Source organism: Hyposmocoma kahamanoa, unplaced genomic scaffold (assembly GCF_003589595.1).
Source record: "Hyposmocoma kahamanoa isolate Upper Pololo Valley unplaced genomic scaffold, ASM358959v1 92, whole genome shotgun sequence".
NCBI lineage: Eukaryota > Metazoa > Arthropoda > Insecta > Lepidoptera > Cosmopterigidae > Hyposmocoma > Hyposmocoma kahamanoa.
Genome location: NW_020654748.1, coordinates 13,859,565 through 13,886,511, shown reverse-complemented (window position 1 = coordinate 13,886,511; position 26,947 = coordinate 13,859,565). Strand labels below are relative to the sequence as shown.

At 36.3% G+C, this 26,947-nt stretch overlaps 1 protein-coding gene across 1 annotated transcript in view; it reads left to right on the top strand.

Moving 5' to 3' along the window:
* Window positions 1-14,046, top strand: part of LOC113236612 (1-acyl-sn-glycerol-3-phosphate acyltransferase gamma-like) — a 20,392-nt gene extending 6,346 nt beyond the window's left edge. The window contains exons 2-8 of the mRNA XM_026472765.1: window positions 1,139-1,351; window positions 1,821-1,993; window positions 2,664-2,825; window positions 3,522-3,722; window positions 6,228-6,365; window positions 11,833-12,052; window positions 13,853-14,046. Of these exons, the coding sequence (XP_026328550.1) occupies window positions 1,171-1,351; window positions 1,821-1,993; window positions 2,664-2,825; window positions 3,522-3,722; window positions 6,228-6,365; window positions 11,833-12,052; window positions 13,853-13,938 (1,161 nt within the window). The 5' untranslated portion in view covers window positions 1,139-1,170 and the 3' untranslated portion in view covers window positions 13,939-14,046. The remainder of the gene's footprint in view (window positions 1-1,138; window positions 1,352-1,820; window positions 1,994-2,663; window positions 2,826-3,521; window positions 3,723-6,227; window positions 6,366-11,832; window positions 12,053-13,852) is intronic.
* Window positions 14,047-26,947: the final 12,901 nt, after the last annotated feature.

The following is a 26,947-nucleotide window of genomic DNA, read 5'->3' as shown; positions in this document are numbered from 1 at the left end:
TGACGCCGATTGGCAAATTCTTTCACCACGATCGCAAGCGTTATAGTGTATACCATGGTAACTATAACTTGTACCATAAGGGGGATTAAACGTAAAGGCTTACACGTAAAGGGCCTCCTGCCACAACGTATCATTGCCCACACTGGGCAACAATTAGCGAGTACCTTACGCCGATTGGTAAATTATTTCACCAGCACCCTTACCCTTCAAAACCGGAACCCAGTAATGCTCATATTACTGTTTGGCGGCAGAAATAGGTAACGTGGCAGTACTTCTCTGGACGAACTCTTTCACAGAGAGTTCTAAACCGATAACGGTTACGCTCTAGGGTTAAATATACAACACTTAAACGAAAACAATTCCATGCCGCAGAGTTAAATATACATAACAGTAATGGGAGGCTATCAAAGCAGTTTTCTGATCGCAAATATTTTTAATCGGTAAATTACGTATACAAATCTGTTGAGTATTTCACAGACCGACTCAATAGATTCTGTCCAAGTCAAATATATATCGAGCATGTTGCCGAGTTACTTCGTTGTGTTCGATTCTATTATGGAATTATTTATCATGTGCTATGGAGGGTTTTGCTGGATTTTTGGTGTGGTTTAGGAATTGCAAAAACGTAGTTTTAGACAAGCTTACTTGAAGGTTATTGCGTTCCAATCAATTTAGTACACTTTTTATCATCTATGGTAGGTATATAAAATCATTGCTTTTGATAGTCAATCGTTTATTCCTAATTCTACCTACTACCAATTCTCGACCTTTTGCAAACAGCAATGTATAGGTCATCCGCAAACATGTTACGTGGATACAAAAATTAATACGACATTAGTTTAATTAATGACTAGTGAACGTTAAGTCAAGATAAGTCCTTTATTTACACTTGTTCTGTTGAGTACACGTGTAAGTGCCTAGTGAAAGTGGACCGATCGCTAAAGTGGAGCAATCGGGAAAGTTGGAAGTCCGGGAAGTAGACCGGGACAGTAGGAGATGGTTCTGATGCTTTTCAGTCTAGTGTAATTTGTATAATTTCACAGTTATGTATATAATATGAAGCTTTTCAATAAAATTATAATATCTCATTAAAAAAAGTTTCTATGTTTAGATTTAAATGCTTTTATTAATGTTTCAGATTTTGAAAACGGAAGACCAAACTGATACAAAATGGTTGATTTACTGGTTATAAAGCAATCTACAATTGTACATTTGTGCTTTGCTATATCGTACTTTACATCGGGGTTGATACTAAGTCTTATTCAAGCCGTTTTATATTTTGGATTGAAACCATTTAATAAAGTATTGTACAGGAAGATTAATTACTATCTTGCGTATTCATTTTACAGTCGTAAGTTGATTTTTTGTATATTTATTTTGATATGGACACTACCACTACGCAAAACTAACAAGTTTTGTAGGCGATTTTGTGTTATGGAGTTATTTTTTCTGTTATAAAAATTTTATCAGCCTTTCGCGTTGAATCCATACCGCAGACTAGAGCGTTTTCTTTCCATTGTGGTTAGTCAACTTTAGTCCATGGCAATGATGCTATTTCAGTGATAATTTAATTTTATTAACAAAATTATGAAATGATAAGTTTAAGAAACAAGAGACTCGAAGCCGTCCTCGGAGTAAATTATTTTACACCTGTGTTTACAACATACACATACAGGTGTATTTCTAGTACACATACAAACCCGTAATCTTCGAAAAGCGACTGGTCAATTTCGTTATAATATACATATATGGCTTACTGTAATGCAACGGTTTATAAAATAACGATGTAAATAGTTAATATAATTTCACTTCTTTTTCAGAATTAGTGTTCATGTCAGAATGGTGGTCAGGCTCAACGCTATCAATTTATATAAAGAAAGACGAATACGATAAATATTATGGAAAAGAACACGGGTATCTCGTTATGAATCATAGTTATGAAATAGATTGGCTGATGGGTTGGCACTTCTGTGACGGCATCCAAGTACTTGGTGTAAGAACTTTTGTATTAAATATTCATCTAGATCACTTTTGGGCAACGTAAGTCCAAAACAAGTCCAAATAAGGAGAAAGGCTTTAAACTGGCCAAGTACCTTACCTTTTAAAGAAGCATGTATGGCCATCGAAAAAATATATTTTGACAGCCTCGTCGATATCGACACTCAAAAATAACACTACTCAATAACAAATTTCAATTTCGGCTTTCTGTCAAATTTGTTTTTCTGACCCCTAATTAAAAAAGTTTGCCCACCCCTGGTCGAGGTATTTAAATTATTAATGTTTATTACACATCATTTACCCACAATATTAATGTGCTTTCTTCAAATTCAAGTATATGTATTAAATTGCAAAGTTGAACCTGCAATAAATAGTATGAGAATTGGCAACCTATTTCTGTATTAATTTTCTGTTCGAAAATAATGTCTTTGACCAAATCAAAAGAAAAGTATTCAGAGGTAAAAAATGTTTTACATTACTGAAAAGCTTTTATTTTGATTGAATGACGTTAACTACGCTGAGAAAAGCCTTTAAATGTAACAAAACAACTGTCTACTATTTACTTCTAAAGCATCGTCTACACTAGGCGTAGAAATACGGGTGATCCATATAGTCGCGATCGTGTTCTTGCACCTTTGTTGAGACTTAACATTTTTTTTTTCCAGAACTGCAAGGCATATGCGAAAAAGTCTATACAATACCTACCTCCCATAGGATGGATGTGGAAATTTTCTGAATTCGTTTTCCTAGAAAGGTCGTTCGAAAAAGATAAGGAAATTATTATGAAACAGATATCAGAGATTGGCGATTATCCGGATCCTGTTTGGGTATGTCATTGCAGTTTAATTAAATATAACGATTTTATAAATCTATATGTTTTATACTGAATTAATTGTAAGCTATGATAATGTTATAACCAGCTGTCGTAGTTTGATAACAGCTTAATCAAGGGGGCTACAGTTCTTTGATAAACATAATGAGTCCAATACACAACGGAATAAATACATTTATTTATACGGAATTAAAGTCTCGATCGAAGAAACCAATTTTTTATGTACTCAGTAACTCTTATCGTTGTCTCTGATACTTTGATATAGAATATGTTTTTTAGTATTAAAGATTAATAATATTATTGGTTCGTACTACGTGTTTTATGACGTCCGGCCATTATAAACAATGGTGTTAGGTGCGATACGTAAAATACTTACGTGTTCATTTTGAATATTGAATGTTATTTAAACAAAAATATTACATTATTAACTATTAAAAATATTTTTAGCACATTCACATTTATCCCAAAATTTGAAAAAAGCGGTTTAAAGACGCCGCACCGCCAGCTGCCCCGTTAGTCGCCATCGGGTGCTTTTCGACGACGGCTCTGCGTCAAATTTTCTCGGGCTGTTCTTAATTTATTCTAATTAATTGTCAGCTCACGGGTTGCGGAACGCAAGAAGCGGTCCCCCACACCTCACCTAAAATGTAGGCTCGCGTTGTATGAACGCTAAGATAATTTAATTTTTCAGCTATTATTGACGCCCGAAGGAACAAGGTTCACAAAAACAAAGCACGAAGCGTCATTGAAATTCGCAAAGGAGAAAAATCTACCCTTATTGAAACATCATCTCACCCCTCGTACTAGAGGATTCACCACCAGCCTGCAGTATTTTAGAAAAAAGATACCAGCTATTTACAACATACAATTGGCCTTTGATAAAGATAGTAAGGTAAGGCTAAAACGCAGCTCCATATTATTAACATTATATTGTAGCAGCAGTAGAACACCTTGTGAAAGACTTCGTCCAGGGAAGTACTGCCACCGTATCTACCTATTTCTGCCGCCAAGCAGTAATTTGAGCATTACTGCGTTCCGGTTTTGAAGGGTAAGGGTGCAGGTGAAATTACAGCTACAACTTTATGTGTCAAGGTGGCAAGCGTAGTGGCAGTGCCCCTAAGGTCGTTGCAATTTAAAGCTCTGAGTGGCATTGCAACTGTTATGTGTCGCTTACCACTAGGTGCACGAATTATTCTTCCTTTTACTTGATATCATAAAAAAACTGTTCGTCGTTATGCCCTGACTATATAGTAACGTTATCTTTAGAGCGGTTATACACTTTTAGCTGCGACGCAAATACGATACAAACGCGATGCAAACACGATTCACACTTTAATTAAGTTATTTATATATTTAATGTTTTTATTAATTTCACTTTTCTGATGTATACTGTATTTGTGAGTAGTTTGTTATAAATGTTTATGTCGGTATGCCTGTATGTGTCTCTCAGTCGTCCAAGAAATATCATAGTGTGAATACGTGGTTTTACTGGCCCCCTAACTTCGGTCTCGGGCACAGCCTAGATAGTCTAGATTTTTCAGTGGCGACGAGAATACGGACTTACGAAACTGTGAGTGTCATAATAATTATAAAATTATGTCGGTCGGTAAACGGGTATGCCTGTATGTGTCTCTCAGTCATCCAATAAATATCATAGTGTGAATACGTGGTTTTACTGGCTCCCTAATAACTTAGGTCTCGCGCACAGCCTAGATACTTCAACTTTTAAATTTACAATTAACAATGAAAATATTGTGCACAAATCTATACAGATTTTTCGTACATGATTATCCAACATAAGCGACTGTATCGATGCAGTCGCGCGTTTGCATTCGTCTATAAATCGCAAGTGTACCGATGCAATCGCTCGTTTCACGAACGCACGATGGCGTTTGCATCGCTGCTAAGGGCCTATACACACGGCGTATTTTACACGCGCAGACGACGTGCAGGGGACGCGCTGATGACGTGCGTTAACGCGATTCAAACGAGATTCAGTCGAAGCCAGTAAACTCATGCACATGTTCACACATTCATACGCGCCGTAAATGTGCGTTTCACCCGCGTTTGTGAAACGGGTAACTACGGCCCGTACTCTCAATAGTAGCACAATGGCGTCAGTAGAGACAACACTGCTTACGCCAGCTTTATTAGTTGTTTTAAAAAGAAAAAATGTAAACGTAACCGACTCTATTGCATGGACCCATTTACGAGCGAAAGAAAATTGTGTGGTCATTTTAATAAAACGTTTAAAAAATTTGTAAAAGCTAGAATATTTGAATTGTTTAGATAGTAATAAATTATATTTAATATCATAAGATTTATGTTGAGGACACTACGGCACGATTAGATAAAGATATATTTTTGAATCCAGTCGTATTTTTTTTTTAATTCAAGCTTATGTTTATAAACAGCTTAATCTTATTTAAACTGGATTAATCTATTTTAAATTCACGGTTAATCTTTTAAGAATTGTGACTTAATTTGTTAATATTTGAACATTCTGTAATAACAATGAACGAAAAAAATCGCGTCCGATTTAACAGCACTGATTTCACTTGACCAAACAATATATTATGTATCATGGCACTTCGTTAATGTATAATTTGTGTCCTGGCATGGCCAGGTGTGTCGCTTACCACCAGGCGCACTTGTTCATCCAGTTACATAATTATGTTGTTATTGCACATGAAACCAAACACTGTCACAATTCCAAATTGAGATTGCATTGAGAAAACACGATTTGAAAATAAGAAAAGAAATACTGAATGGATCTTATTTCGAACAATAATAATGTTTATTCATAAATCACAAATAATAAATTGGTACAATTCATATTTTTATAAGTCGAAGTTATACAATCACAAGATTACCCTGCCTTCTAAACTAGGGAATCATGTATCTAGAAGCTAGAATAATGTGTTTATTTCTATTTTATTCTTAATTATTCATTTATAAACGAGAATATAACACTCACACACACGCGCACGCGCATGCACACGCGCACACATATTTATATGTATCTGTCAAATCTTATGTCACATTTGACATCTAGAATACGTGGTATTTCCGTTCACACAGTTATCAAAGTATTTGATTACAAAGTTTGTTGCTGAAGAAAAACCTTCAAACCACTTTTATTCCAAATTATAAGGAAATTCAAAGTTACCCCACTTGACGATATTGAACATGTTAGTATATGTACGGATAACGGCACATCAGACCACACATTTTTGTTCGAAAATCGCCTCCATTGCAATGGAACAAGATACGTCAATGTGTAGCACCAGCACATCAAGGCTGGCGTGTGTACATACTCTACGTGTTGGCATGAAAGAAATTGGTTTCTAAAAACATCATTATACATAATTTTTACATTTTGCTATATTTTGTTAAGATCCCGCCAACGCTAACAAGTCTGCTGTACGGCAAGCCAGTGCATGGTCATATATACATCCAGCGAATTCCGGTAGAAACTGTACCTGAAGATGAAGCCGAGGCGGCCAAATGGCTCCATGACCTATTTGTGACTAAGGCAAGTATTTTTTAAAATACAGAATACAAAATCAATTTCAAGTACTATACCATGTATTTTCACGTTTTTAGCTCTTATACATTAGGTAAATATCGTAGTAGTAATAAGACACGGGTAGCTCCCAGCTGTTTGGCGCAAATGCTTTCACTACACTCGGATCGTAGGGTTGTCAATTTGAATCATTCTTATTAAAAATTAGAAAGTGTTCAAACCACCCTAAACAAAACTGTAACCGCGGTAACTATGTGGCGTCATTTTTGAAAAACCGATTCAGGCTTCAATTCATTAATAAATGGCGCGCGCAAACACCCGCGCTATGTAGGTTACGTGAGTACATCCCGATATTATTCGAACGTGTGCGACCGTACACGGCGCGCGACAGGAGTACACACATCGATACCTCCAATGAACACTACGCCATCTTAATTTTTGGACCTGTTCTGTTTTTATTTTGTTTCTTTATTTTTTTTCAGAAAAGTTAGTTTTTTTTTATTTTCGAATTTTGTTTCTTTATTTTCTTATTTCAAAATTCGGGGAGCATAATATTAGTAAATAAATATGGCTGTTAACAAAAACAACAGGAAACGTCCAAAAAATAAATTTGCCACCTATTCGCACGAAACGCTTAGAGTCTACGCACACACACTACTACTGTTTTTTGCGCGCGGACGATGAGCAAATGACGCGCGTTAACACGATTCAAACAGGATTCAGTCGCACCCAATATCATTTTACATACGTTCTCGTTGAGCCTCTATGGCGCCGTAAACGCGCGTCTTACGTACCTAAAAAATCGTCGTATCCATAGGCTCTTAAAAAATCTTGTTGCACAAATGCAGAATGAATACACAAAAACCAAAAATGCAAAAACAAATAAGTTTCATTACAATACCATGCGAGTGTTACATTTTGAAAGAATGTAGCGTAATTAATGTCTGACTAGGTTTTCATTGGATTAGATGTAGCGATGGATCAAATTTTATTAGAATGAATAAATCACCCATTAAACAAAAAAGATACTAACAAAAGATGATAAAGCGAATTACGTACAAAGTCCAAAGCGAGTACCAATATCTCAATGTCATAGTTACACACAAACTATGTTTACAATGTAGAACACCCAAGTCAAATAAGATAAAAGTGTGTTGTGAACATAATGTAGTGTTGCTAATGAATAAATAAATAAACTCAGGTCGCGTTTTACATGAACACAATAAATGTTAATGTGTGAAGTTCATATGTATCATTTACGTTTTATTTTTGTATTATTATGTATGTTTTAAACATGTTATTTTTAAAACATACATAATAATACATATTTTAAGCTGCTATAGTTAGTGCCTTTATTTGTCCCAATTCTAAAAAAATGCTCGTAATCATATCTGCGCAGAGACGGGCAAGGGTCGGAGTTATAACCCGTCGCTTTGTTAACGCCAGGTTTTGATCGGGTTAAAGCCCATTAATGCCCGATATTTTATGTAGCAGTAAGTGCCTTTGCCTAGTGGTGCCAATTCACAGGATTGCAAGGTAAGTATTATTTGGAGTTGCCTCTTTTTCTTAAATTTGTAATAAGTATGGAATTATACCAAATTCCGTATTCGCCGTTTCCGCCCACGATTTTGGGCATAAATGGGTTAAAACCCGACATTTATAAACCCGGGCGTGTTGATTGGATGTGAACCCATTGCCAATCTATTGTGTAGTATTTGCGTTAATTTCCTCAAAAACCTTGAGTTGCATAGTTTTTTCGTCTTGTGAATTCCGGTTGACGCTGGGCTTTAAGCAAATGTCATTGTTTGTATTTGACATACATACTACCGCTCGCACTGCGGCGCTCATGAGACGAACGGGCTCTTAGAATATCTAAGCAAAGCGGCAGATAAAAACCGAGTGTCGATACTCCGTAGCTTAATTCGTAGGGATTTTTAATGGTCGCTACAAGATTAGCGTTTACTTTAATAGTAAAATTATAATAGTTCCCGCCAGACTCGATGAACCCACTACGAGACGCTATCACGTCAAAAAAAGCAGTTGATTGTACCTAAAATTGTTTTTAGGGATAAAAAATAAGAAGAATATATATTAAAACAAGAGCTGCAATATAAAAATTATGTTAGACCGTTCAAAAACTTCTATTGTTCTATTTATTACTCTAGTTCTTATTACTACTCTTTATTATATTGTTATGTACTTATGTTATTTTATAAGGGATGTATTTATAGGTCTTTGTAACTTGAGTGTAAGCTTAACTCCCAAGTGCATGAACGGTTACCATGCTGGTCTGCCACGCAGAGGTCTCGGGTTCGATTCCCGGGGCCGGGAGAAATATTAGAATGGCCGACATTGATTTCTCTCGTGAGTTTTGGTGTAATTTGCGGTTGTCTGTGTGTGTCCATGGCACCCGCGACACACGGTTTTCCTAGAGCGGGGCTTTCTTTAAAAAATTATAAATAAACTAAAAAGTACTCAAGTAACACGTGAGAATCGCAAACGAGGCCTTTTTTTTTTTTTTTTTTTTATTGTGACTCGGCAAAATGACTGCACCGCGCCTGATGGAAAGTGCGAATACAGTCCAGAGATGAGAGTAACGGATGGAAAACACAAATATCTTCACTCCGTCACTATCATTTTGCCGGTCTGGCCAAATGCTTCTTCACACTACGTTTGAAGGACCCGATGTTATAGAGGGGAGGGAATACATGCGCCGGGAAGTTGGCCTTGAGTAAAGCCATCACAAAGAAAGTAAAAAAGACGTATGTAAAGTTTGCCAAGGAGGACAATGACTAGAAAAGGAAGCTATGTCCTACTTTAGGATATAATCTGACAACTTTACGTTTGACTGGTCCTACTTAGAATAATAAAACAGCGTCCTGATTTTGATTCAAATCGGAATCGATCCGGTCGGGTAGTCTCGAAGTCAGATAGGTTTCTGAGCGAGAAGATGAACCTGATTCCTACTATATCTTTCGAATTTGTGAGTTAAATCAAATATTGTTCCGATCAGAAATGTCAAAGTTTCCGATCGGCCAGTTGTGAATCGCAATTATGCGCCTCGACTCGAAAAAGACGCAGTTTCCGATCGGGAGAGGTAATCGAAATCAAGCTGCAGGTATCTTACGTAACTCGTATACATGTTGCATTTGTACAGCGTCGATTTGATCCATTGTCGTTATCAGGTTGATGCACAATAATAGTCAAGATTATCGCGTCGATAATTAACCATGTCTCGTTTTTTTTTATCTTGTATTCTGGTTCCGTGAAGTTTGGAATACTATTACTACTACGACCTTATTTTGTTTTTCGTGATTAGATAAGAAGAGATAACAAGGTAATTGCAGCTGAATGTTAATTGAATTATTTCAAACAGGCACAGTACCGGTATGAAATTACTTACCTTCCTACGACTTACCTATGCACCACTATTTTGTCTCTATACCACAACCACACCCATATCATGTTCACATCAATCTTGACACTTTGGACCGTTCTTATCACATGCGAAGCGTCATAAAGTTGAATCTAAAGTGTGAAATCTCAGGTTCTGTTGCGAATGCAACAGAATTTTGTATTAAAATTTAATATAACTTTCGAAGCAGTAAGTAAACGCTCTTCAAGGGCACATTAAGTAGGCCGGGGATTCTAGCATACACATATTACCATATACATGTTATTTCATCCCTACTACAATTTAACGAACTTATTGTACGAACTAAAAACGGTCAAAACAGACGTTCACTTTAGCGATGAATGGCACTACTGCTGTAAACCAGTAACCTATTGCCAATATATTATAGTCTTTAATTTTACGAGCTCGTTGGGATCCTTTACATCTTCTATTTGGGTCTGGCGCCTACACGGCCGCTTGACGCGTACGGACCAATCTAAACACGAGTCTTTTATAGTTACTCCTCCACTCTAGCCATATACGGATTACAATATTAAAAAAGCAAGAAATTTTGTTGTAATATTTTAAAAATATAATTATTAACTCTCTCCTACTCTTTTTCTTTCGTAGTTTTCAAAGCAGGATAGTAAGATAGTGCGATCCTAGCTTGGCCTTGTTTGCATGGTGCTAGGAATCTAGGTGGTTATAGCGAATACACGTTGGTTGATAAATGAGCTGAAATTATTGATACAACGGTTCGACATATTATTCAATGTTTCTCATTAATACGTTACATATTTTTAAATATTAGTTATTATTACATATATTTATTATTGGCACGAACACTGGCGTTTCATAAATATTTTTAACTGTGATATCAAATTGCACACCAATTGCATATCAATTGTTAACCGTTTTGTAATTAACGTAAATAGTTAAAACTAGCACCGTATAGATTGAAGCTTATAGGTAACCTACCACAAACTCGAATTTCTTTTTTCCTAATTTCATTACTCCGAAAACGGTTCGACTTTTTTTTCATTAGTGCGATGACAGTTTTGGTATAAATTTGCAACACAGAAATGTCTTCCAACAGAAGTATCGTTTGTCCGAAAACCTATTATTAGAATGATTATTACACACATGTATTATTTGGGCAGAAGTTTGTTTGGTTTAACCATGTTTGTTATACTGTCTGTTATATAATTTATTTAGATTTTTTTATATAATTTAGATTGCTGAAAATTCGTTTCGATAAAAGTATTATTCTAATCTAAAATTGTACCGGCATACAATTTTACCGTACAGCTCCAAAATTCTGAACTGTACTTTGCTGGTGCACAGTAAGTCCACTTATGTAATTTTCGTCATACCATTGTGCTATGTTTTTGGTGTCATCTGAAATGTAATTTAAAGACAATGGTATTGAGTATTCAATAAATAACATAAAACTGAATCGAGGAGAGTACCAGAAACGAATTTGTTAGCATTTCATAGGTCCACCCCCTCCTGTAGGTGTTTAGGTTAGGTTAGTATATGAAAAAGCAGCACGATTCGGACGAGCGAAGCGAGCGACACTTCAATTAGATACAATAGTCAAACGGTTTGTTGGGGAAATAAAAATCGGGAAAGGAATAACTTGTCAATATGTCAAAATAGTGAAACGTTAAATGGTGTAATGAAAAACTCCCCAAAGTGTTTTCGGACAATTGAAACAAAATCTATTCAATAAAAGTCTAAAGGTTTTCGGAGAAACAAAATTCTGTGAATCATGTTTCTTTCTAGCTTGAGATAGGTAACCAAGCTTGTAAACTATCTTGATAGATTACTAGTATAATCATATAGGTGTGACTGAGCCCTCAAGTCGCGTCACCACATTCCTCCCATACCGCGCAGCTACCTCAGGAACCGACTCAGTTAAGCGGTAGGGAAAAAGGCCTCGTGCAAACTGGCCATTAAGGAAAGTGATAGGAGTTTTTAAATATCGTTATGGGGATCGAACTAATCCTTACTACGCAAGCGTTTTCACTACTGTTAGGTTAGCCACTGTTTGATTTTTACTTATCATAATCTCCATTTCAGGACAAAATGCAAGACTCGTTTCTAAACACCGGCGACTTTTTCCTGGAGTCTGGTGTGGAGAGAGTAGAACCGTTCCCATCCAAGCCGCGCATTTATTCACTGATCAACACATTAGGCTGGGCAGTGGTCACTCTTACACCAATGCTTTACTACCTGCTGTGTCTCCTCCTAAGCGGGAAACTGCTATATTTTTCCTTGGGGTGTACCATATTGGCTGCGTGTAAGTATTTTTAATACTCTTATGGAGCAAATACCAAAAAATTATAATTGAATTTGTAAACTTTACCTATAACTAGCTACATACTGCCGCCAATCGTTGAAAGACCGCATGTGACATATAAAACAAATGTATGTGTAGGTAGTATTGGGTCATGGAAAAATTTCCATTTTGATATTTGATAATAATCATATTTTTCCATTGACTTACAAATAAATGGACGACGGGTCTAATACAAAAACCACGAAAAAAATGTCCCAAGTCATCCTATTCGAAATTTAAATTGTTATGTCATCGCAGTATCGCGCTGTCCGTAGAACAAATGAAGACTAAAGCGGAGTGTCGCGCTCTGTATACGATTTTAGCGCCTTACAAGTGCGGACACTTTTTAGCGCGGACCCGACGTCCATATAATTGTAAGTCAATGTATTTTTCAGAGAAATAAATATTTTTCCGGATATTTTTCCATTATTTTGCCACATTTGACGTTGACATCTATCAAAAGTCTTGAAAAGTTACTGAACGAAAGCGGTGTAGCCACTTTAGAGGTTTTTTCGCTGTTGTCCAATGATTTTAAATCGCGGTTTTCTCCAATAAGGTTTTAGGTATATAATTTTATTTTATAATTCACGCTCAATAAAAGATATTTCTAGACGAAGGACATAATATGAGCTAACGAATTATATTTTTCCATTATTTTAAAATTTTTCCGTAAAAATTTCCACTGTTTGCAATTTTTCTGAAACTACCCAACAGTATGTATAGGTACTGCCGTGATGAGTAAAAAAAGGCCGATCTGTCATCATATTTATTGTTTTCCTAAGGGGATAACGTACGAAGTTACCGCAGGAGGAAAGTAGGTTTTTTTTAATTTCTTTTCTGTAAACTTTATTTTCCCTGGTTTTATTGTTTATGTCACAAACGCCTTTTCGACTAACGGCGGCAGCATACAGTTCTACTTCTTTTAGCCCTTCACTTCTTAATATAAATTATCCTTATTAACCTCCTAGACCCCGTATGCATCAAAATGTAATATGTTAATATAATCACGTAAACGCCCAGTGTACATTATAATGAAAATATCACATTCAAATTTAGCGTTATGTATTGTATGTGACAGGATATCCGGAAAAATATGTTTTACATATGAAAACAGAGGACAAGTACCTATTGCTTGGGCCTGAAGCATGCAAATTATTTAGTACATTTTAAGGCACATTGGGCGTTTAGCGCTTTTTCCATTGTACTTTGATGAGTCTTAGGAGGTTAAGCTAATTTTATATGATACTAGTTGAACCAGGCCTTGAGTTTCACCTGATACTTCAGAAACTTGTGCGAGGGTGTTCACAATAATAACTCACGAATGTTCTATCGTATGATAGCCGTAATCTTTGGCTAACAGGCATAATCTCAATTATTACTGTCAAAGTGCAAAAATATTCACGACCGAACTTACAAATCTAATCCTATATATTTTATTAGTAGAGCTCCTTTTGAAAGAGTTCGTCTAGGGGAAGTACTGCCACCTTAACTATTTTTGCAGCTTCCAAGCAGTAATGCTCACATTGTTGCGTTCCGGTTTTGGAGGGTAAGGGTACTTGTCAACTTACGTCTCAAGGTGACAGGCGCAATGCCCCTCAGATCTTTGCGATTAATAGCTCTGAGCGACCCTGCAACTTTTATGAACAGTCGTGTCGCTTACCACCAGGCACAGTTGACTTTCAAGACTTGTTCGTCCCGTGTCACTTGGTATCATAAAAAATATATTTATATATATTTATTGAGTTTTTGTTTACTTTCCAGTTTACATTCTCCTGCAAAAGTCCATTGGCATGTCGAAAATCAGCCAGGGATCTTCATATGGGACTGCAGGTAATAAGATTAAATAATGTATCTTGTTACAGTATTTTATGTACAATAGTGTATAGTTATAACATTGTAACTAAAATATTCTTTATATTATTATATATAAAAAAATCATCATTGTGTTAGACGTGTTAATTTTAATTGGAAGATAAGCAACTGAAAGTATCGTATTTTTAATACCATTTTGGATTATAATTGATTATTTAGTTTAATTTTTTGTATGTAATTTTATTATAGGTAAGTTCATATAATGATGTGCATTTATAAATAAAAATAAAACATACCTTAGTAAAATATGAAAATGAACAGAGAGTGAAAAGGTTAGCATATATTTTAAAAAAGGTGCACATCAGAATAATCAACTAACTATACTTTCCGAAATTGAAGCTTGATCGAAGTCTGGTCTAAACTTTTGACCAAAGGATTTAATTTTGGACTCACTTTATAAAACTGTGATCGGTTTATGTCAGAGTTTTATTACAAAACTTGAGATTAGATTATTGTATATAATATGTTCTAGACACGATTTTAAACTTAATTGTTTAGAAAAATCAACTATACAACACCCTAATTTGTGATAGATATACCTGTCGTTGCGAGTAGTTTATTTATTGTTTTTTTCTCTAGAAAAGGAGATTTCATATTTTAAATTGGATTTTGTGGTGCACTCGTGGTGAACAAACTGACAACTAAAGTCAACAACTTTGAGTTGTTTCATTTTTCACACAAATTTAGCTTTATATACTTCTCTAAGGAGTACTGTATTTAGCACAATATATTTTTCTTTTATATTGTGTATTATTGCGCAATTCAATTTTAAATATGCAATTAACATTTATGATGGCACAAAATAGTATAAGTGATTTGTTTTTACTTTTTATTATAGCCCTCTTTACATTGCTGACTACAGCGATTTGAAATACTCAAGATCTGTAAAACGGAAATTTAGCCATTAACCGTGAACCGGAACTGTTTAGTGCGTTGTATATTTTATAAAGTCTTTGAGGTAAAAAACGTCTTTTCAAAACGGCAGCATATCTCACTATATACTGACTTTGACTCTATTGATTTAATTTCCTAGCTGCCAGAAAAAAAATACTTTATATTATTAGTTTAGACTTTTATGGGCGGTAAATTATTTTATGCGCCATATTGAAATTAAGAGCAATGTTTTGACGAGCATCGTTAGGGGCATGGAGTTGAATTTAAATCTTTTAGTGTGTTCTTGACTCACCTAATATTTATCTATTATTGCCAAACAGAAATAGAGACTAATTATACTCAGACAGCAACGAAAGTGTGTCATGCCTACATTTTCTATGAGGTGCCAATAGTTTGTCATTGTGAAAATTGTTATAACATATACAAAACAATGACGTGAATCAACGATATGTTTTGCCAATTTTGATCGTTATGAATGTATTGTTTATAAAAAAAATAATTATTTTATTTACTACGGCAGTAGTGGAAGTGTAATAATATTTTTGTTTGTGACGAATATACTGTGTATGAGTACAATTAAACTTACGTTTAATTTTCTAAATTCTTAGAAAATTACTACTACTAAAATTCCTACAAAAGATATAGTTTTGATATGTCCGAATGTAAAATTATTATTATTGACATTTGACAATCGAGCATGTTTGTGTTGCAACACTTTATTGATTAGACCTATCGATTGTTTTTCTCAAATGGATATTTTAACTTTGTACGTATTTTAAATATTAATCATTTGTAAAACTTGTAATATTTCCGTAGAAAATTGGTGCAATATTAATGTTGCGTTAACTTCAAAATGTCTTCAAGGCCATGATGAATAAACAAACACCAATAAAAACTATGTTCTCCAAATAAATGGTTTGATTTCTTTATTCACCCCGTACATAACAGTTTTTTACGTAATTTTATTGTCTGAACACTGTACAGTAGACGCAACAAATAGGTTGTGATCATAATTATGTATTGTTGGGTTATTTTCGGCAAAAATTTCAAATAGTGGAAATTTTTCCGGAAAAAATCCCGAGAAATTGGAAAAGTATAATTTAGAAAATCCTTGAAGTTTTATTTATCGTGAATTATAAATTACACTTGTATAGTTAAAACCCACTTAGAGAGAAAAACGAGATATAAAATGTTTTCATAACAGCGAAAATAAATCTATGCGATTGCTCCATCGTTTTCGTTTAAATAAGAGGCCAAATTTGACAGCTAAAGAAGGCGATAGTATGTAACTTTGAATGCGATCAACGAAACAACAAACAAACAATAATTAGCATAATTGAGTCAAAATATGACAAAAGATATTTCAAGTACTGTTTTCGCAAGAATTCCAAAAAAAATGCAATTTTGAGTTACTCCGAAACGTTCTGAAAACAGTTACGTCTTCAAGCTATTTTTTTTTAATAATGTTGTAAGCACTTAATCGCCGAATTTCACCGAGTCACTTCGATTTCTCGGAAAAAATATTGACTTATGTAGTTGTTTTATTGATGAACATACTTATTTACATTAAATTCTCGTAACAAACCATATTTCATATATCGAGTTCTTAGGTTTTCGCGATTGTTAGGAAATGAAACTATTTTTCCGAATTTAAATCGCGTATATTTGTTTTTTCAAACAAACCTTTGAAAAAACAAATATACGCGATTTAAATACGGAAAAATAGTTTCATTTCCATATTTAGTATCATTATAAAATCAAAATTAAAAGAATTGGATACAATTCATCGGAATGTGGGACAATTTTACGAAAATAAGAGGAATTGCTACAGAATTGCAACTGTAAATTGCTTTTAACTGACTTGCACGATTTATCCTTTTAGGCCCCCTGAACATCAATGAACCGAAAAATAATCTAAACAATCACAAACTCTTTAAATTTAGAATCGATTTCATCAGTCATCAGATCCGCCGCGGGGGCTGGGGGAGCAGCCACTGAACTTCACAGTTGAGGGATGCTGTCCTGGCCCCCATGGCCCCTGGGTAGCGGACTCGGGGGAGTTCGTTGCCCATGGCTCTGCCCCCGCGGGGCCGGGGTATCTGTAAGCAGATTCACCCGGTTTAACAAAAAAAAGGGGGTAGGTTGGGGGTTGGGTTAGGGGTGGGTGAGCGGGTGAGTGAGTTAGGGGATGGATTAGGGGCTGGATTGGGCGGTGGGTTAGAGGGTGACCAACTAAGCCACGGAACGAACTAGCGGACTTCATGAATTTTTCTATGTGCTTGCTGCCGTGTCTTTGTATTTGGTTTTTCAACGACTTTTTAGTCGTAGCGCCATATACGAGAAATCTATGAAAGTTTTATCACCCGGTTAGATACCTTTGCAGTTACCAGCCCTGGCGGGAGATGTGGCGTGAGATGAGGAGTCGCGCGTCGTATAGAGCATATCTACGCTAGTCAGTTAAAAAGATTTTTTAATTTTAAAATTGCAAAATTGTGTTCTTTATGGATACATTTTATACAGTTGAAGTGTGTGTCTTTGTTGAGATAGTGCTGAAAACAGTATTAAAATGCGCCTTTTATTGCTGAGAAATAAGTGAAAATATTTCAAAGTTTTAGTTAACGGCTCAACGACCCTGACCTACGACACATTCGCTGCTTAATTGAGTGCACGGCCAGCAGTGTCGCCGCGGCGAAGAGGTGCGAGCGGTGCAACGACGTGGGAACCGAGTGCGCCGCATACCCTCGGTTACGCATGCGTCAGTGTATGTCGCGAGAGCTGTAAGTCAATGGCATTGAGTTGGTGACCCCCCGACCAGATTTTCCATACAATAATTGATAGAGGTGAGCTGTTCTATTTTCGTACAGTGATGAATACACAAAACCCAGTCTGCGCCGGTTGTCGGAGTGCAATACCAGATAGCCACTTTTTGATATGTTCACTTTGTGGAAAACATGACCTGCTCTGTGCCAATGTAGGAGAAAAGTTTTTAAGACTAACGCAACTATGTTGAGTGTGTGCGTTATTTATTTATTTATTTAAACGTAGGAATGAATGGAAATGCCCCGACTGTCGTAGTAGGTGCCTAAGAAAGAAAATTCTAACACACCAGTAGTACGCTCATCTCTGCTTGTATTTAATAGTGAAGATGACGAGCGAAACAACGTCACTACTAGGCAAAGAAAGACCAAGGAATTCAACGAGGACATTAATATTAGTTCCATCCATACTCCTATCGATGATGTGTCTCAGTACATGGAAGTTGTGAGAATTATGATCCGTGAAGAATTGAACGGTTAAGTTGTAGAGCGCCTGACGAATAAAATTAGCAAAGCTGTTGAAGTCTGCATTAAATCAACTTTGCGTGTCTCATTTCAAAAATTAAATAATAAGATTAGCTCCTTAAGAGCTGAAACTGCAAGAGATTGCGAATAATAAACATTCCAATTCCGGTATACAGCAGGCCGAAAAAGAAAAGTCACCAAAAAATAACCAAGGTGCAAAAACAAACCACATGGAAAGTAATGCCGTGGTGAAAATACTTGCATCAGGAGGCAGTTAAAAAAGTTAAAAAAACACTGCGAAGAAGAAGTCTGGGAAATCGCCAGATCCAGCTGGGTCATCTGCAACTCCAATACCATCTCCTAAAAGGAATTCTCCGGTGGCTACAGAGAGTAACACTAATGTCGAAGGGAAGGAGGACTGGATTGAAGTGAGACGACGGCGTGCACAATTCTCCTCACCACAGGTACTCCGTGGTACAGCGAAGCATGGCTCTACATCACTTGAAGCTTCGGACCGATGGAAATATTTTCATTTATATTATGTAAAACAGGCAGCTACTGCTGATCAAGTCAAGAACCATCTTGAATCTATTTGTAATAGCGATAATTGCACTGTAGATGAACTGAAGGCGCATGGCAACTACGCTTGTTCCAAACTCGGAGTTCCTTATCAGATGGCTGAGTGGGTATTAGATGTCAAGAATTGGATGCCCAATATATGCATCAAACCATGGAAGCAGCTTTTTCGGTCCAGAACTGAAGCCAATGGGAAAAAGTAATTGTCTAAATAGGATTCCCTTTTATTATCAAAATGTTAGAGGTCTACGCTCTAAGACTACTAAATTCTATAACAATGTACTTACATGTTCAGCCGCCGTCATAGCACTAACGGAAACCTTCCTAACAAGCTCAGTATGCAATGGAGAACTTTTTCCTGACGGTTTTACAATATATCGCAAAGACTGAGCGGGTGATGTAGGATGGGGTGGTGTGCTATCAGTGCGTGACTTTTACAGTGTGATTGAAGTGAGCAATGTTCCCGGTGTAACGGATGATAAAGAGTTAATTGCTGTTGTGATATCTTGGAAAAATATTAAGTTTTTATTTTGTGTTATTTACTTGCCTCCAATCTATAAAGACGAACAATATTTAAATGTTTTGAAGATATTTTATGTACATATGGTATGTTAGACGTATTAATAGTTGGTGACTTTAATTTAAACTCATACAGTGTTAATGTAAAATCGCAAATTTCTTTATGGACTTCTGTAAATGACAACAATATAATTATATTACGAACGATTTTGGAGGCGTCTTGGACCTGATACTGGGTGGGCCGGATTCCAAGGAGGTTGCGGCTGCTAGGTCTACCGATCCAATGGTACCATGTGATGCCTACCATCCCGCGGTCGAGATAGAGACGAAATTCAAGCGCAGTGACAAAGCGCCACCCTTGCGAATGCGCCCTCCTCGTTCTAATCCACTTTCGGCACCGCACTGGAACTTTCCTAAAGCCAATCTCAGTCTGCTTTATGAACATTTGTTGGGCATCAATTGGGAGGACTTGTTCGAAGTGCGAGACGTTGACGAGGCAGTCAGTTTTTTATGACAAATTGTTTAATTGCATTTATCAATTCGTGCCTATCAAGCAACGCGATACGGGACATTTTGTATATCCGTGGTATACTAAAGAAACTATTAAAAAGGGACAAACAAATTTAACGGGGAATTGTACAAATACTATCGTGCACATAGTATCTGATACGAAACGCATATCAAAATCATATCAACCATATCGAGAAGGTAATCAAAAGCGAGCCAACAAAGTTCTGGAAATATATATTGGGGAAAAGCGGAGTAATGGGCAACCTTCACGTCATTATGTTTATAATGACTCATTCAGGGCTCATTGAAAACCAGCGCCACAGTGAATTGCGGCTGTGGCATAAGCTGAATGAAGTCCTTTTGCGTACGCCACAACCGCACACATGACAGTACAACATTTGTAGTTGTTATATTTAGTATTTTTCTGTTTTGCTATTTGTTTGTTATTGTCTTATTTCATTTTATTTTAATTTTGTTAATTACGTCTTTTTGTTTTGTTTTGCTTGTCTAAGTAGTATCAATATATTTTTTTTTTGTATCTATGTGTTGTGGCGTTGCAATAAATGTCTATTCTATTCTATTCTATAATGGCAACTTACTTGTTGGACAGGATGCAGTGGATGGTTTTGCATCGTATTTTGGCTCGGTATTTCATGGTAACGTGTCGCGATTAGATCCTGAGTGGGCACGGCAAAACGAGATCGGCTTGGGTGCTTATTGTGTGTCGATTAATAGACTGACAATAAATGAGTTACGATGGCGGTTAAAAACTTGAAACCTCATTCAGCGACGGGTCATGACGAAGTTCCTCCATTTCTTGTGAAGAATTGTGTTGTGATTGTGTTTCGGCTCTGGAGCGCCCTCTTCTATATTTGTATAATTTATCCTTAAATACGTGTAAATATCCAGATTACTGGAAGATAACTCCAGTTCCGAAGGGGAGTGGTCGATCTGTCATGGATGTTACGATGTACAGACCAACAGTAATACTGTCAGTATTCGGCAAGGTCTTTGAAACAATGATTAATAGGCAAATCACGCGACAGATTCGGCCTCGCCTCGTTGACTGCCAGTACGGATTTAGGGAAGCGTGCTCAACCGCTACAAATCATGTAAATTTTGTCGATTTCGTTATGATTGAGATGGATTTAGGTCGGTAAGTTGGTGCAACGTACTTTGACTTCAAAAAAGCATTCGATATTGTAGACAACGACGTGCTGCTACAGAAGATGGCGTCTTTCGGATTCACACTAAAACTCTTGAAGTTTTTCTCATGTTACCTTCGAAATAGACGTCAATAAAAGTAAAAGTAAAAGTGCGGGTAGCAGGGTACGAATCGAACATCTATTATACACGATCTGGTGTAAGTCAGGGCTCTACATTAGGGCCGGCGCAATTTTTAATGATGATAAATGATCTACCGCTGTCTGTCCGCTATTGTAAGTGCCTCATGTTCCCGGACGGCTGAAAATTGTTGATGACAATAAATGGGGCTGACGATTGCGAGGTGCTTCAACTAGATATTGATGCAGTTGCGGAATGGGCTGATAGAAATCGCTTATATTTTAACGCGACAAAATGTAAGTCGATCACCTTTACTCGCAGCTGAACGCCGTTATGTTTTACTTACCGCCTGGCTGGCACACCTATGACGAAAGTCCAAACGATGAACGATCTTGGATTGACAATGGATTCAAGACTGGATTTCCGACAGCATATTACTTCCACCTGTAGCAGAGCCAGTAAAATACTAGGGTTCATTATGAGAATCGGCTCCCAGTATAAAGATCCTGGAGTTGCTGTGACGCTATAACTATAAGTCCTTGGTTCGCAGTCGGCTGGAGTACAATGCTATAATATGGGATCCCTCTGAAACAAAATACCAAAAAAACCAAACCAAGCTTCCCTTCAGACTACCGTCCTATTCATTTTATTCAGTCAATTCTTCCTTTCCTGTCGAAAGTCCTAGAAAAGCTCGTTCACTGTCAGTTGACTAATTTCGTAAACAGGAACAACCTTTTCAATCCTCTACGACTACTGCACTCACGAAAATCACTGATGATATCCGTTTGGGTATGGAAAATCAACAATTGACTGTGCTGACACTCCTTGATTTCAGTAACGCCTTCAATGGTGTTAACTTTGACCTATTATTGGAGGTATTGCGTACTCTTAACATATCTCCAGCAGTCATTGATTGGTGTCGAAGCTACCTCTGTGGACGTCGGCAGTGTGTACGCAATGAGAATTATTTCTCTACGTGGTGCGATATTTCCGCCGGAGTTCCGCAGGGTGGCGTGCTTTCTCCTCTCTTATTTTCTTATTAACTCTATCACACAATCCCTCACTTCTTCTTATCATCTTTATGCTGATGACTTCCAGATTTACACCCAGTCGTCTATTCAAGACTTTCCACGTGCCATTAATACTACCAATGTGGACCTTGAATCCATTCGTCAATGGAGTTAGTCCTTTGGCCTTAAAGTTAACCCATCCAAAACACAATCGATTATTATAGGTAGCACTTGGTACAATTCTCGTTTAAATCTAGACTCCTTAACCCCCCGTGGTTTTCGATGGTGTCTGTATTCCTTATTTGGATAAAGTCAGGAATTTGGGGGTAATTTTTGATAAATGTCTGACTTGGAAGCCGCACGTTGCTGAGGTTAGCAGGAAGGTGTTTGGTGCGTATTTCTCTCTGAGAAGGCTAAAAAATTCTTGCAGACTACAACTAAAATTACTCTGGCCCAGAGCATTCTCCACCTGATACTGGACTATACAGATGTTTGCTACCCAGATTTGTCAATAACTCTGCTCAATAAATTGGAACGGCTCCAAAATATGTGTGTTAGGTTCATCTTCGGACTACGTAAATTTGACCATGTCTCCCAATTTCGCGCACAAATTAAATGGCTGCCCATCCATCGGCGTAGAGATCTTCATATCCTTTCACTTCTCTATTCAATTCTGTTATATCCCTTTACGCCTTCTTATCTTAAAGATCGCTTTACTTTCCACTATTCTACACTTTGTCGTCTCCTTCGCTCCTCTGATACTCTCTTACTTAACTTGCCCTCTCATACCTATTAACTTTTATTCCAACTCTTTTACCATTTCTGCGATCAGATTGTGGAAATCTCTCCCTGAATCGATTCGACGATCCCCTTCTCTTCATTCCTTGAAACAACGTGTCAAGGATCACTTCCTCAACTCCTAAATTTCGTCTGTCCTCTACTATCCTTTCATTTATTTCCTACATTTATACTTCATTTTTCTTTTTCCTTTAAAAGTATAGAAGCATTTAATATTATTGTGTATTTATTGTTATGTATGTATTAATAATATTATTATTATTTGTATGTATATGTATATCTATCTATGGATATGTATATATTTTTATTATTACTTATTATGTAGTGTACTTATGATGATATTCTTTGGTTGCACCCCTTTTGCATATCCGAAATGTATATCCTAAGGTTGCCTGGAAGAAATTGCTACATTGCAATAAGGCCGCCTGTTGCACATTGACTTACTACTACTATTAAACATAAGCTATTGTATTGTATTTTAATTGTAATTTTATGTGCAATAAAGAATATTTCATTCATTCATTGAAAATATGTAACAATACTGGAAAGAATCCAGCGTAAATTCGCACATTACCTTTATAAACGGACTCTATGGGTGTTATCCGTTCTTGTATCTATCTCTCTTTGTTAATGGCATGGTGGGGCTGGATACACTTGCACTAAGAGGATAGGAAACGCTGCTGATACATTATGTCCGGTTGCTGACGAATCAGGTACACAACTCGGATGCGCTGGCGTACTTAGGCCTGGTCGGCGTGCCGTGGCGCTACTTGGGCGCGCGTGCTCGCAGGCCGCATCGCCTCTTCGCCAATAGTGGCGCAGCCTCGCGCACGCGGTGCGCTGACAACACACCTACTTCGCCCGCAATTACACTCCTTAAAGACTTGCTCACCCGGTATCAGAATTTGGACATATTCTTTGACAAACAGTATGTTATCCGGCGCGGGATACTTCTGTTCGTGAACTACCTTTCGAGCATTGGTATCCTGTAGAGTGGTTAGCATACTGTGCGCAGTGTCTGTTTTCCAATTTAATTGTGTAATATCATTTTTCTTAATTTTATTTTTGTATTTTTTTTTAATTTCATCAGATTTACTGGTAAACGTTTTGGTAATGTAAATACTGTAAGGTTTCAAGTGTTTTTAAATAATTAAATAAATAAATGTCGCTATTCACTGTATTTTAATTTTTTATTGAATTGATATTAAATTATTTTTGTGAAATTACTTCACTTCATTCTGAAAAAATTCCTTCGACCCGGCCGAATTCGAACCGACGCTTTTAGCATACCGTGCTAGACGCTATACCAACTAAGTCACGGAACGAACCAGCGGACCTCACGAATTTTTCTATGTGCTTGTTCATGTTATTATTCAACGACTTTTTAGTCGTAAAATAATATAGTATATATCTATTACCTGCAATGTATTGAGTTTCAAAATGATCCATAAATATATCTGCCATTAAAGGACTGAGAGGAGAACATTGCTAGGCCATCACATTGCTAGTAATATTGTCCGTTAAACCTGTACAGATGGAAACAATCAGGTACAACAACAGGGGTTGTATAATTAATGAACAATTGCATTTGGCATCATCGCCTTTATTATGGGTATTTTTTCTTTTTATATTTGTATTTCGGGTTTCAACAATAGAAACAGTAGAGGTAGCGGGGTATAAATACACCAACAGTTCTAACGAGCTCGCTCTTCGGCCGAGTGTCGAGCAGTCACCAGCCCTTGAGGATGCCTCGTGGAGAGGCGAAACAGGTGTCGGGTATATTTTTGGTGATGGTTTGTGACTATAGTTGCGCTTATGTTATTTATTTTATTAATTTTATGGGGAGGGTGGGATAATAACTGCATGAAAAAATATTCAACATAGGCGCAGCTATTTTGCACGATCGTTATTATATTGTTAGTTATTGCGTCGATAGTTCGCGGAGTAGCAACTTAATTTACTTCCATTTTTATTAAGGAAGGAGTCACTTCGATTTCTCAAAAAATATTAAACAAAAATATTAGAAAAAATATGAACAATAAATGATGATGAATCTAAACAATCGCAAACTCTTACAATTTTGAATCGATTTCTCGTGAAAATCGTATAATGTGATTAGCGATATGATTAGTCCACATCCCTATTCGCATCACGATGACAAATGTCAAATATGGCCTCTTATTTGGTGACGACTATAATTGTCAACTATGTTATATCTCTGTACTGTACCAAATATAAAATCTTATTAATTTAAGGGTCTTACCGGACTCTCTACTTATTGGGGGCCTACTGTGAGCACTTAGAGCAATCCTATTTAAGCTTGTACGATGGATTGCCTGTCAAATTCGTACTATGATCTCACAAAAACAATTCATTTTTTTTTATTGAGCATTGGCTACGAGGCCATCAGCTTAAAACTACGACAAAACAAATAAAATTTAATAAACTAAACTTAAACACTACAACGTAATAAAAAAAAAACAATTCACTGTCCATGCAGTTTACGTTCCCCATTCGAAATCCATTCACCTTTTTTTTCATAGTAAAATCGTATCATGACATGCTATTTGACGGTCTCAGCTCAACTCAGCTGTCAAAATAAAAATATAAAATCAAACATAGCTACTGTGACCAACTATTTTTTAAAAAAGGCGAGATTTTATATATATATATATTATAGTTTTTAAGAAATTTCGTTTAATTTTTATTATATTTTTATTTTTCATTATTATTTGTTGTCTGCAAACATTTGCAATGAAGCCAATGTTCCTGTTGAAGAACTGACACGAGAGGAAGCAAATAATGAAGCTGAAATGCAACCTAACATCATTGCATATCGGGATGCAGTTGGTGTTGCAAACAGCGACTTGCAAGCAGGCACTGCTACACGAAGTAATCTTGTGCGACGCTTAAGAGAACTCAGGCATCATCATTAGTTCCAGTTGAATTAAAATGATTAAAATATCTTTATTATTATTATCTGCCACTATTTAATCAATTGAAGCACTCACACCCATTGACCTACCAACAAATGGACGTCGGGTCTAATACAAAAATCACGAAAAAAATTTCCGACGTTAAACTATACAAACGTAGTGACATGTAACGAACTATAAAAAAAACTAAAACATTTAATTTAAATTGTAACATCATTGCAGTACTGCCTAATTTTGCTTGCAACAATTTAAGGGCCAGAAAACACCATATTCAGCTTCTACTAGAAACTTAACAAAATGCACCTTATTTAGCTTCGACTGAAAATTACTTGAACACAAGAGTAATGGAGTAGCCCTTATCTAAATATTGATTCATTTTTATATAATATTTTTGTCGAATTTTGAACAAATTCACTTAAAGAAATAATAAAGAGTTGGGCAGATACATACATCCAATATTACTACAAATGTGAAAATAAGCGTGTACTATAAGAAATGTACCGATATTCCAACTAAACGTTAACTCAAATATCCGTAATTTTGCAAATCGATTTATAATAAAACCATTACGCTTTCGAGAATTTTGATGCTCTTCACTAAGGCAAAATTAGCTTTTGTTTTGTAATCTTTTTGTTTTGAAAATTCGAGCTAACGTTATTACGGGCAAATGTAGTTTCTGACTTCTGATATGTAATCCCAAAGCGTAAAATGAGTACAACAATATTTTGTTAGTTATTGCTAACGTTTCAATCGCTTGTGGTTTGAACAATTGAAAATGACCAACGATTAATTTGTATATAAATTAAATTAAATACTATAAAACTGTACAAAATAACTTTTAAATGAGAACTATGACAACGCAATATATTTGTTTAGTGACAATATGATACAAAATCCTGTTTTTATACTTTACTGCAGTAATGTTTACATGTTATTATTACCTACAAAGTACTGTATGATTGACAACCGCGCTGTCAGTCGAACAAACGAAGACTGTTGCGCGATTGACGCTCTGTATGTGATTTTACCTCTCTATAGATGGGGACACTATTTAGCGTGAACCCGACGTCCATTTATTGGTAGGTCAATGCGCACATCTATAATATTAATAAGTGTACAGGCATTTTAGACAAATGCGTACTATCCTAATTAACATCCGGTAAAATCGTGGCTTAA